We start from the raw sequence: 13,016 nt of genomic DNA on the forward strand, positions 1-13,016 counted from the left end.
AATTTTCTTAAAATTAAGACATTCAGTATAACAAAATAAATAGTGCCTGTTTGGGAGGATAACAGTTGAAATTGACACCCCTCAAAAACCATTGTCAACCTCCGCTTCGCGTCGGTTGACAATGGTTTTCTTGGGGTGTCAATTTCAACTGTTACCCTCCCAAACAGGCACTATTTATATAATGTTACTGGATGAATTGTGTTCACATAATGAATACCAGCAAACTTTTTATCGAGTGCACTTAATTTGTATTTTTCCTACCCATCCATCTAACATATGTTTTTATATAACATATTCATATACATGTAATATTTTTGGAAACAGCTATTTTTTTCTAAATTGGAATTTAGCCTTACTATTTTATACAAGTTTTTTTTAAAGAGACTTGGACACGATTTTAGATCAAAATTTTGTTTTCAATTTTTTTATGCATAAAATGATTTGCACATTTTGAATAATTGATCATAATTTGAATGTTAGAAGTCAAGTTATAAGATAGATACAGGAGTAAGAATTTATTGTTATGTAAACAAAGCTCCAGTCTTGTGTTTGTTTACAAATAATATAAAGTATGAAATTACCACTTCTTTGAGAAAATGATTCATAGAAAAGAAGGTAAACTGATTTGATGTGATCATAAATGATATTATTAATAAAAAAAAAGCAACATTTGAATGAAACTTACACCAATAAAACACATATGTAAATAATAACAAGACTCGCGCTTTGTTTACAAAACAAAGAATATTTAAATCTTAATCTTTCTTTTAACTCAGTATTTGACTTTCAAATTTTGACAAAGCATTAAAAATACCCATATCAACCATTCTAAATATTGAAAATGGAAATATAAAATTTTGAATTTTATGCTCAAATCGTGTCTAAGTCCCTTTTATATACTCTTTTGTATACAAACAGAACAAAAATACTTAGTTACAATGGGAAATGGACATAATATATATAATAGTGTCTGATAAAAGTGTAGGTCTTGTTCATGAACAGAAGAAATTGACAGAAAAATATTCAGTTTTAGCCATGAAATACAAATATTAATATTTTTTAAGAATATTATTTAATCTAAATAAGTTATAAAAGTTTTTTTCCTTTATTCCAATGTTTGGAAACAAATCCAATATATATTTAAAATTGCTGTACAGTATATCCTATTGATTCCTATAATATATCAACAGCATGTTAATTACTTTTTTTTCTTAAAATGATGTACATGTGTATGTACAAGGTCATTAATTTATTTTCATTTTATTCAACAAGGTACAAATAGGCCTTCTGCAACCTTTTCATTGTTTAAATGGTATGGAGTTTTAATTACCTTTCATATGAAAAATGACATCTAAATCTTAAATTGCTGTACATTTTATCCTATCCATCTAATGTATCACTTTATTTATGTTGAACTTCGTGTCTATTAGTATTATGATTTTTTTAGAATGATATATGCAATTTCATTAATTTATTTTTCATTTTAAGAAAATTCATTTTAAAAAGATCTCTTACAACCTGTGTATTTTTTTTTCAGTTTACATAACACAGTGTATTAATTCAATGTAGTTGTGTAGATTTATGCATGTACCTACAAGCAATATACATTTAATATTCACCAGGTACATGTACCAGCTTATATTTGATAAATAAATATACTTCTTTAATGCCTTTTTCATGCCTTTTACTCATTGTTATATGTATTATTTATAATTAAAATACTTTGAAAACTTTTCTCAATTTATTTATTTTAATAAAATTAAGAAACGGACTATAGTTAATGCACGTTTTCAAGAGTTGTCTCTCTTGGGGACAATAATGAATGCTCCCCAGGGTTCATGACCCTGAATATTGAGTAGGCTGTGAGGTGTGACATTGTCAGATTTTGAATGTGTAACAAGACGCCTGGGAGTGTCGTTTTAACAATTCATGAAATATTAACTTTTATATGAATACATATATATATATATATATATATATATATATATATATATATATATATATATATATAATAAAAGAAAAAAAGCAACACTAACTGCAAAACATAAGCGCTTTCATTGTTAATTTTTAACAATGAAAGCGCTTATGTTTTGCAGTTAGTGTTGCTTTTTTTCTTTTATTATATTTTTACCGGACACTGAGAAAATACTTTTGTGATTTGGATATATATATACAAAGTAGCCAATGATCGTTCAATAAATCATGAGGGAAAACATTTTCAGACCAATTTAAAAACATTTACATGTATTTCTTTAAAGGAGTGATCGACATGTGATGTATCAGTAGTCAGCATGCGCTGTTTATATGTTATGCCAAAAGTACCGGTACAACATGCATTAAAAAGCATAAACCGCGCTGTGCTGTTGCTTTCCGAAATAGCAAAGAGAGAATTAGCTTTACGTTTAGTAGGCAAAGTGTACTGCTGATTGCAATTCTTATGCATGTAATGAAAAACGGAACATGACTTAAATTTTTTGTGGCTGTGAAAACGTTAAAACCCAATTTAAATACATCAAACATTGTTTCTGAATTATAAATCATTAATTAAAGATTTCCGTAAAGCTGTCACTGCATAGTTAACGCTGAATATAACACTACTCGTAAAATCGATCGTCTGCCATATTTTTCTTTGATCGCTGCTATCCCTATAACCACTGTATATGCCACAGAACTATCGATAACAGTTCTAATTTGCTGTAGTGGTCTTACCTGTGTGGATGTAAATCGCCGTGTTACTCCACCTGTGCTAGGTTTTCGGTCCACACCGCTACCCATAAACCCTTGGCGGGTCTCATAACGAAAACTTGGTGAAGCTGTGGTGCTATCTAGCGAATAACTAGAGTTACACCTATTGCAACTTAACTTCTTAATTTAGCAAAACCTATTAGCGATTTCTTAATACTATCGTTGGTGTCAACAATTGTGACAACTTGTTAAAAGCACCGAAAACCAAAAGTGTTATTCACACTATACACTTGACTAATTTACAAAGACAATTCCCAAAGTACGTGTTTTAAAAGTTACTTGCAGCTACAGCCAATCATAAAACAGAGCTCGTCATCGAGTTTTCCTAATGATATCTGCCAAGGGTTTATGGTGAGCGGATTGGACCGAAAACTCTTGGCTAGCGAGGATCTGTTATTCGCTGCGATGAAAAAATAATTTTTTTCGCACTTTCTCTAAGCAAGGAGATTACTATCATCAAATTTTGAGATCATTTTATACCAACAGAAAGTGCACATAATATAAGAAATACACAAAATCTGAAACCACACAAGGAGTACTACACGTCAGCTATGAGTTTCAGTTGTGCAATCGGGATTAAGGAAATTAAAGATTTATATATTTGTGGGACGGTGCCTATTAAAGAGTAGTGTTAAGCTTTAACAAAGTTCATGTAGTGCGATGCCTAGTGTGTGCGCAAATTGTTAGGTTTGACGGATGCTTCATACAGACACAACTGTTGTGGGCTAAAGCCGACCACGACAACGATACATTATAATGTTTATATACCGCTGAGAGAAAGTTGTGACGTTGTGGCGGAGCTGAAAATTGCGTTGTCTCCGGGCTTAAGACCTACTGATGCCTCTATGTATGCGAAAAATCCGTCCAGGGGTTTACTAGGACCTGTGAAAGTGTCGAAAGTGGGCCACTGTTGAATACAAAATAAAAAAACACCCAATCAGAACGGCTTTGAAAAGTCATCCCTGATCAGAAGTGTTTTAAACAAAGAAATTCATTCATTACAACAATTTAATATGCTACTGACAATTCAACTGTATGTAACAACAGAAAATATATGAATACGATAAGTAAATTGCATCTATTTATTATTTTGTAAAAAAAAAAAAAATTGCAAATGCAATAAAGTTGCATACAAAATACAGAATAAGACTTACAGCAGCTTTCCTCCAGTCCAGGGTGTCTTGGCCGTTGATGTCAGTCAAAAAACAAGGTCCATCATCGAAAGTACAAGACGCCATAAGACCAACTAAAATTTGGAAATTTCTTCAGCAAAAGGTAAGATATAAGATAAATGTTACAAATAACAGTTTTAATAAATAATATTATGTGTACACTTTTCTCAATAAATATTTGCTACAGAACCGGCACATGAAAAAGTATAATATGAATGAACAAGTTTCTTTTATTTATGAAAGAAGGTGTATTCTATCAGAAATTTCTTTTTAATCTGTTTTGTTCCCTTCAACTTGTCTTTATAAAAGTTTTTTTTTCTTGTTGTAAAAAAGAAATTCAAATTAGTTTAAAAAATGTGTTTTTCTAGTATATTTCTAGGAACACATTTTAATTTTAATCGTACTTACTTTTCTTTTCGCACCGATTCCCTGTTATATCGGGTGGACATTGACAAAACCCCCCGTTCTGCTTATTTAGACACGTTCCTCCATTCTTACAAGTTATTTGGTCACAAGCTAAAATGTTCAATGTTTTGTTTATTTTACTTTTAAGTATTTTTTATTCAAACAAAAAGTCGAATGAACATTTCATTTATTTCATCTGGACAGTATGTATCTCAAACTCTTCTAAGGAAATTGCACATTGTATTATAAACAAGTCACCAATACATTAAAAAATATATCAATTTCTAGTACTTTTGGTTTTAAACCCATAGTAGCATATTAACTAGTTACTCAATGATTCGAAAAACTTATAAAATTTCTCACCACATCTTCCATTAGTATACTTAATGTCATCTAAAGCTATATCTCCTGTAAATGATTTTCCTCTAGTTGCTTCAAAAACTATCTGTAACATCAACAGTTCATCAATATTTTACAATCCTTTTTCTACATATTCTTCAAAATAAAAACTGAACTTAAATACAAACGTGAAATGATCAAACAGAAAATAAAGCATTAACATGGGGCCACATCGCTCACCTGAGCAACAATGGGCGTTCAAAAGATATTGTGCCATATGGTCCCTCGGTAGAATAACAAAAAAAAAATATTGTAAAGTATTCGATTTGAACACTTATTTTTGCATACACGTAATCTTTGACATTGTACCTTCATGAAATACTATTTTTTACCAGAATAAGAAAATCCTACACAAGATATAAAACCAAATATTTGGTAGGGGTACACTGTTAAGTTGTTAACTTCCAATTCCCTATATTTTCGTTCTGCGCCCCCCCCCCCCCCCCTCCTTGACTTTGTAAAGCGATCAAAATATATGAGAACATATAGGTACATGTTTTTCATCAACTACTTACTAGTTATTGTATTAAATAAAAATACAATAGTTATTGTTTTTTATTTTAAAAATCCTACATGTATAGATGTGAAGAAGAAAACTGTACCTCAATGTGCTCAATTCCTCAAATTAAAAACATTCAAAAATCTTATTTGTCTTCTCCATTATAATTAAATGACTGTTATTTACTTCGCATACAAACCTGGATAATTTTCCGCTGTGATATTTTCTTAGGAATAGCGATAATTACTTTATCCCCGCAACAGAAATGTGTCAGAACTATGGAAACTGTTTTAAAGATGTCGTTTTTATTTACTCGCGTCTGAAAAACTATCAAAATTGATGTAGATTTCACATTATTTATTGTATAAAGAGGGGGCCCCAGAGAGTATGTTCAACCAAAATTTCAGCGTCAATCGTAGAATTATAAGCAAGATACAGAGCTCACAGTTCGCCTAGGTTTGAGTCATATTTTGTTCACATGAGTTTATTACATTCAGCTTAAGATTTTTAATTTGGTATTTCCTATTCAGCATTTAAAATGGAAAAAAAGAATGGCCTAAGATTTTCAATTCTTTTATTCACTCAAGACCAGTTCACTGGTATCTGAGGTTCAAAATCAGTTTTAACAAATGTACACAAACACAGTCAAGGATCACATGTACAGTAGGAGTAATAATGACGAAAAAAGGTTAAGTTTTCAATACAATAAGTTGTTAAAGTTGGTTTCTGGAAGAACAGACTTTGAAAATTTTCTTAATATTGACAAATTTTTTACTTTTTTAATCTTTAGTTTTTAAGTTCTGTGTACAAACATAGAATTGTGAGCAAATCTCTGTATCTTGCTTATAATTCGAAGCTTAACACTCAAATATGGTTAGTAAATAAAAATTGTAAACAATTAAACACAAGAAACACGCACTATAACAAAGAAAGAACACAATTTATTTTTTCGAACTGACTCATATATATACATGTATATACCTATATATTTCCGTCAGCGATATCAAACTCTATTTAAACTGAATAAGCTCGAGAAAATGCCGAGCATCTCAACAAAACCTATTGCATTAATCTACCATTACGCAAAAGATAATGCCGAATTACCGATAGAATGAATTATATTTCAGTACTTTTTTGATACATCAGATTTTGCCTAATTTGCGCAGGTAAACAGTTAACTGTTTGATTTACCGAAGTCTGTTTGATTTGATACGTAAAATGCACGAAATACAGCCGATAGTTCCCAGGTTACAAAGCATAAATAATGAAAACGAAACGAAAATGAGAACAAGCTAACACCAACGTCATGTGTGAAAACTGTCAACGCATTGAAATATTTAGCATCAATTTACTTCACAAAATCGGTACCAATATATTTTGCATGTTTCAAAAATTTCCCTTCATACGCGAACTGTTGCACAAGCAAATTCATTATAGTCAGATCGACCCTTTTTCGTATAATGTCATGGCTGCTTTAAACAAAGAACCTCGTTTTAGAAGTATGGAATACGAGTCTTGGTAAAAATGTGTATGCAAACCCGGGCCGTGGCAAAATAAAAGCCGGGGCAGATCGGCAATCGTCAATTCCAAATACGCATTATTTTGCAGTAATATTTATAGCGAATACAAATATACTGGTCCATCAAATATCCTGAAATTTAGATGAGATTGGCAGATTAATAACTGCAAATCTTTTGTTTTGCCCAGGCCAAGTCTTGCCTACCCATTTTACCGAATGCCGAACCCGAAGCTATTAAACTGATTGAAACACGCCTTTCCTTTGTTATTATTTTCGTAATAACTCAGATTTGAAACAGAATTAGCACTTAATTTTTGCAATTTATTTTTTCCTTTCCATAAGGATAATTTATGCTAAACTACGTTGAATTGGACTCAGCAGTTTGTGAGAAGAAGATTTTTAAAAATGCACCCGCCTTTTCTACAGTTTCAAGGTTTTCTCCGATTTGAATACAGATCGGACTTTTATTTCTGCAATTTATATTCGCCCTCCCATATGGATGCCTTGTGCCAAATTTGGTTGAAATTGGATAAGCGGTTTTAGAGAAGAAGTTCAAAATGTAAAAAGTTTACATACGGACAGTCAGAAAGACGGACAGACGGACGACGGACAAAATGTGATTAGAATAGCTCACTTGAGCTTTCAGCTCAGGTGAGCTAAAAACAAAACACTTATCAAGCATACAGAAACACGCTCTACACTCACTGTATCGTTCATGTGGTGATATATATCAAGCGAAGCCATTTTCCAATCTGCATAATAATTGCTATGTTCACCAGATTTAGAAAATATTTCAATCGTATTCATATTTGTTTTTTGTAGTACTCTCAAAGTACCGACAGTTTTTCCGTACATAAGGTATGCAAACGTAAGGCAACGGTCTCCACCTGAAAGGACAAATGAAGAATAAATGACAGGTTCGCAGCCTTATTAAACTATTCAGAAATGTTTTTGTTTAGATATTGACCGACCGTTTTTTGTTTTTATACATTTTTTCCGCAAAAAAAAAAAATAGTTTGGCTTATTGATAGTGTACTATTTAGGCAAATTACCGAAACGTTTCAAAGAATTTGAAAAACTATTATAGTACATACTTTGGGGTTTTTAAAGGTTCCATTGAATTGTCTAAATACTTACTTTCAAACGTATATTTGTTGACAAACATTGCCTTCTGACCCAAAAGTCTACCAGTAGTTTCAATATAGGCATACTGTGAACCTTGTTTAGCAGAATGTGGACCAGTATATTCGGTTGGAGTTTTCCCCTTTGACAAAATAATACATACATATTAGTGAAAAGAAATCATAGGGTTGACGTACCTGTGTGACGGTACATTTTCACCAGCAGTGTTCAGCTTTAATCACACGAATAACCTTGAGATCATCTCAGTACACATAATAATATGGGTTATCTATATTAATCAAATGCCCTCGCTGATTAATTTTTTGGGAGTTGATTTTAATCAACTCTCCTATGCAGTTACTCAGACAAACCGAAAGTGAAACAGTGTTTGGACCTCAGCACAAATCATTGCTACTGACAAGACTTAGTTCTTGAAAATAATTGATAAATTCGATGTAATGTATGCTAAAGCATTGTTTTTCGAGGAAACTTATTTATAAATACCTTGAAAATAGTCAGATTGTAAATGGTACGAACAATTTAAATGTTTTTTGTAGTCGTACGTATTCCTAAGCCAGAGTTCAATATAGTCTCTAGTCTGGTACCCGCCCCCGCCACTGCGTTTTCACCTCGTTTTGGAACGAAGTGAAAACGCAGTGGCGGGGGCGGGTACCCGTTCAACTCGACGCTCGGCTGTCTCCGTAAATCCTTGTCGGAGATTTACGGTGTCAGCCGAGCGTTTGGTCGAACGAGACTAGAGTTCAATATTGCTTGGATCCATACAATTTTCGAGAAATATTTCTATTACTGATACATAGTTTGATTGAATAAATTTTATCTTTAAATATTATTTAACATGATTTATATGGGGGTTTCTCGACATTCTTGTCGAAAAAGTCCAAAAATTCATATTATAAAAATGTGCGTAATTCAAATTAGAAACTATACATGTACTTGTCATGTAAAATAACATATCATTGATTTTAAAATAAATAAACATCGACAAAATCAACTCCCGTCAGTTCTTCAGTTCTACTTTGATTAAAATAGCTGGCAGTCCAAAGCTCTGGTCACTTACATTCCGCATAAATAAAATATAAATAGAACAAAGTTATATATTGCTGTTTTCAATGTAAAACAAAGGACCGGTTTAAAGATGAAAATTCATACTTCACGGATCCTCTTCATTAGATCTGAACTTGGTTATTATTAAATTGTCATACATTTTATACTAACAGAATTGAGGAGCCAGTCGAAATCGTCCAGATTACTGTTCTCTAGGAAACAATCCTCCCCTTTCTCAAATGTGCAGTTCGCGTGACCAAGTACTGGAATTCAAAGCAATCTTTTTAATGGATAACTGGTAAAGTCGTACTGCGTTTGACACAATACAACTCAAGACATTAAGTAACAAGAAATGTTTGTTAAACACGTATGCCCCTTCCCTTCGAAACATCCACGAGGAAAATGAACGGAAACTGCAAATTACTAGAATTTTACTAAGTCCGAGAGGCATAACTCTGTCAAAAATTGCACGATCGTACCCAAAATCAAACGTGATCTAGATATAATTATAATAAATTTGTATTCCAAATTTCATTTTAATATGTGAAACTTCCGCAAAGAAAATGATTCGGAACTGTTAATAAGTAGAATTTTATAAGTCCAAGGGGCATAACTCGGTCAAAAATTGCTCGATCGTACATTAAATCAAGTTGACCTAGATATTATTATAATAAATCTCTATACTAGATTTCATCTCAATACGTGCAACCTCTGCGAAGAGTATGAACGGAAACCATTGGTGGACCGACCGACCAATCGACCGCCAGACCTACAGACAGACGGACAGTAGCAAAGCAATATTCCCTCCCTTCTTCATAGATAAAAGGCATGATAAGAATGGTCATTTATCAAATAATATAATAAATCTTTTTAGATATACATGTATGTAAGAGATAAATGAAGAAAAAATAATTGATTAATAGATAAAATATCACAAAACGGAAATTTCATACATTTGAATCCAGCTACTAAATTGGAAGAATTTTACAGGAAAGCTGCACGGTAAATATTGGGCTTTAGCTAATAAACAAATCGCTTCCCATCTTGGTCATTAAAGATTGCGTTTTTAGGTATATTTACATTGTATACAGTATTGTTATAAATGAACATAGTCCAATTGTTGTAAACTGGATATGATTATTAAAATTTTGAAATGTGACTATACAATACTGTATTTAGATATTTCAATAGTTTTAGTGAAATGGTGATTGAATCTACAACTATAAACTAATCAAACCTTTTGTTTGTATAATTTAAATTAATTATATTGTAAACTGCTTTAAAATTTGTGTATAAAAGATACATAGAAACAAATACAACTAACCAACATCACATAACACTCCAGTAAAGCCTGGGTGGCAGTCACATCGATAAGTAGTGCTAGTCTCCTGTACACAGAGGGCATTCGGACCACATGGATTACTCGTGCAATCTATCACTGGAAACAGTGTATAATGTATTATATATGTAAGTATAATAAAAGGACGATGAAACAGAAACTTATAATGTAGCTTGAAATATATCACAGCCAAATGATCAAATCAGCAGACATTAACTATATATGCTGTCAATATGTTTTGAAATCTTTTCAATAAAATGTACTTTAATTTGTTGATATAATATGGCATCAATATTTATAACAATGCTGTTGAGAACAAATTGTTTAAATAACATTTTAACCTAAATACGTTGACGTATCCAGACCGCTGGATTCTACGTTTATATTGTGTATTTTTCCAACGTAATATATCGACGAAGTGTTGAGTTCACCAATTAAAAACAGAAAACTTTGTCTTGTAATAAAATTTCTGCAATCTTCTAAAATCGATTCAAAATATGAACAATTTGCTTGTAATATAAATATATCCTTTTACTTTCCGAAGAACCTTTTCGTCCGATTTCAATGCATTCTACTAATGAGATTTTGACAGGTGTGGAAGTATCTTACCACATTCTCCGTCTGTGATTTGTATGTTGTCAATTGCAATGTCGCCATTGTTACCAGGCGTGTACTTATGTTTTGTTTTTTGTTTCTATTTTCTTGCTAAACAGTATGAATCTATTGTCAACAAAAGCAAAATTTAACTGACGTGTTTTTACTTTTTACTCAATACTGTTTAAGGTACCTCACTACACCTAGACTTATACTTTTTAAGACACTACGTCACAAGATGGTGATTTGAATGTTTTGTTATACTGTTTATATCGTTCGAATGGGTTGTATATCGTCGTAGGTCAGTGGTTAAAGTATTAGGCTTCTGAACCCCAGATCATGAGTTCGAATCCGCCTGGAGCTTTTGTTCATGTTTACTGAATTAAATTTTCGAAAATGTAAGTTTTCATCCAAAATTGCACATTTGTTTGCCTATTTGACTTAAATACTTCTTATCCATTATGATATCTATCACAATCAAGTAATTTTCTGCTGATTTGAGAAAATATTTCAAGGTGTAGTAAGCCACCTTAAAGCAGTGTTTATATATCGAATATGATCGGAACACCTACCAGTATTACAACTGCCAGCCACAAAGTGGATATCGTCAACAGCAATATCACCCCAGTATCCATTTCCTCGGATACCAATGAATTGAATCTTTCAATTGAAACAAATTTGCACACGTTATATTATCCATATTGTATAAAGTATTACATTTAAACGTTATTACGTTGGGAGATTACATACACATGCAGTATGATATACATGCATATAACTATATTTACCAATGAGAATAAGTATTATTACATCAATAAGGTAATTTGAACTGAATAGGACATCCGCAATTTAGTAAACTTTGAAGGGGGATGGCTATATTTTTTTTTAACAAATATTAATTTTCCAAATTGATATTTAAAATGTCTAATTAAGGTATTACGAATAGCCATAAAAAATTTACGTCATTTTGTCGTCTTAGATCAATTTTGTATTTCAATGTTTATTTAATATACAAAAGAGCACTGATTCCAGGAAAACACTGGTCAATTTCAATATTGCTGATTTTTCCTATTGTTAATATTTATGCATCAAACAAGTAATGCTTCAGTTGTTTCCATAGCAAAGATATGCGAGTTCTATTTCGCTAATACCACATGTAGTTACTTGAAAATTGGTGATAAAAGTTAAGCTAACCTTTCAAAATTCCTTTTGTTAAGCATTTTAAAACTTAAATAATTTAACAAAATTCGTTCCAATGTCCCCTAAGGCTTTGTAAATAGTATTAGTGGCCTGCTTCTCTTAACATTTACATATGTTACAATAGTGTAGTCCATGTGTGGAAATGAAGTTACTAGGATACCTTTCCATTTGAAGGTGGAACATCGACACTTGTAACGATCCACTTGTCCCCTTGGGAGTTCTGTTTGCTTAATAAGTATTGATCGCCGTTAGGAGACTTTAACGCCACTTGCAAGGAACCAATGTTCGCGCCATACATATGGTAAGCAAAGGAAAGACAGAATGTCGTAGCTGCAACAAAAACATTTATTTGAACGAGTTTAAATCATTTTTAGGATTATACTATTCAAGAAACTGTCTTATTTTTTTTTATTTAACCATTCTGATATTTAAAAAAATGAACACTAGCAAATATGTTTGGAATGTTCAAATAAACATATTTCATTTGCTTTCCACATTTCCATCTGTATTGTAAGCTGAACTAAGCACAAGGTGTGTTTGGTTCAAACCCCACAACTATCCGTGTATTGTACAATCAGCGAGATAAAGGGAAGTAATTCCCTGTGATCCCCTTTTCCGCCAAACATGTGACACCAACATGAGCTCCGTGGGACACAATGCTCATATGAAAAACAATTCTGTTCGTTTCTAGCCTAGGAAAATATTAACATTTCAATTTCTACAGCTAAAATCAAAATATCAAAAAATGAAATGGGGAGTGACGATTATTCTGTTTTCTAGAGACCTACTTGTAATGAGATAGTGACTCTCTAAAATGGCTACATCATCCTTTCGTTTTCCAGAGGTTTCGATGTACGAGTAAAGTTGACCCTCGTAAGCTGAGCTAGGACCTGTGCTTAACGACGGCGTGTTACCCTAAAATTACATAGCTCCATTAGAACACCAAACCCGGTCCAA

General features: G+C 32.2%; 1 protein-coding gene across 3 annotated transcripts in view; it reads right to left on the bottom strand.

Annotated features, from left to right (window-relative positions):
* Positions 1–13,016, bottom strand: part of LOC128185789 (MAM and LDL-receptor class A domain-containing protein 1-like) — a 59,939-nt gene that overhangs the window by 21,481 nt on the left and 25,442 nt on the right. For all 3 annotated transcript variants that reach the window (XM_052855463.1, XM_052855470.1, XM_052855456.1), the window contains exons 21-31: positions 12,848–12,974; positions 12,220–12,389; positions 11,432–11,519; positions 10,251–10,364; positions 9,098–9,189; positions 7,877–8,003; positions 7,445–7,626; positions 4,686–4,767; positions 4,326–4,433; positions 3,900–3,991; positions 3,514–3,652 (exon numbers count right to left, since the gene is read on the bottom strand). In XM_052855463.1, coding sequence (XP_052711423.1) covers positions 3,514–3,652; positions 3,900–3,991; positions 4,326–4,433; positions 4,686–4,767; positions 7,445–7,626; positions 7,877–8,003; positions 9,098–9,189; positions 10,251–10,364; positions 11,432–11,519; positions 12,220–12,389; positions 12,848–12,974 — 1,321 coding nt within the window. The remainder of the gene's footprint in view (positions 1–3,513; positions 3,653–3,899; positions 3,992–4,325; positions 4,434–4,685; positions 4,768–7,444; positions 7,627–7,876; positions 8,004–9,097; positions 9,190–10,250; positions 10,365–11,431; positions 11,520–12,219; positions 12,390–12,847; positions 12,975–13,016) is intronic.

Source organism: Crassostrea angulata, chromosome 1 (genome assembly GCF_025612915.1).
Source record: "Crassostrea angulata isolate pt1a10 chromosome 1, ASM2561291v2, whole genome shotgun sequence".
In the NCBI taxonomy this organism is placed as follows: Eukaryota; Metazoa; Mollusca; class Bivalvia; order Ostreida; family Ostreidae; genus Magallana; species Magallana angulata.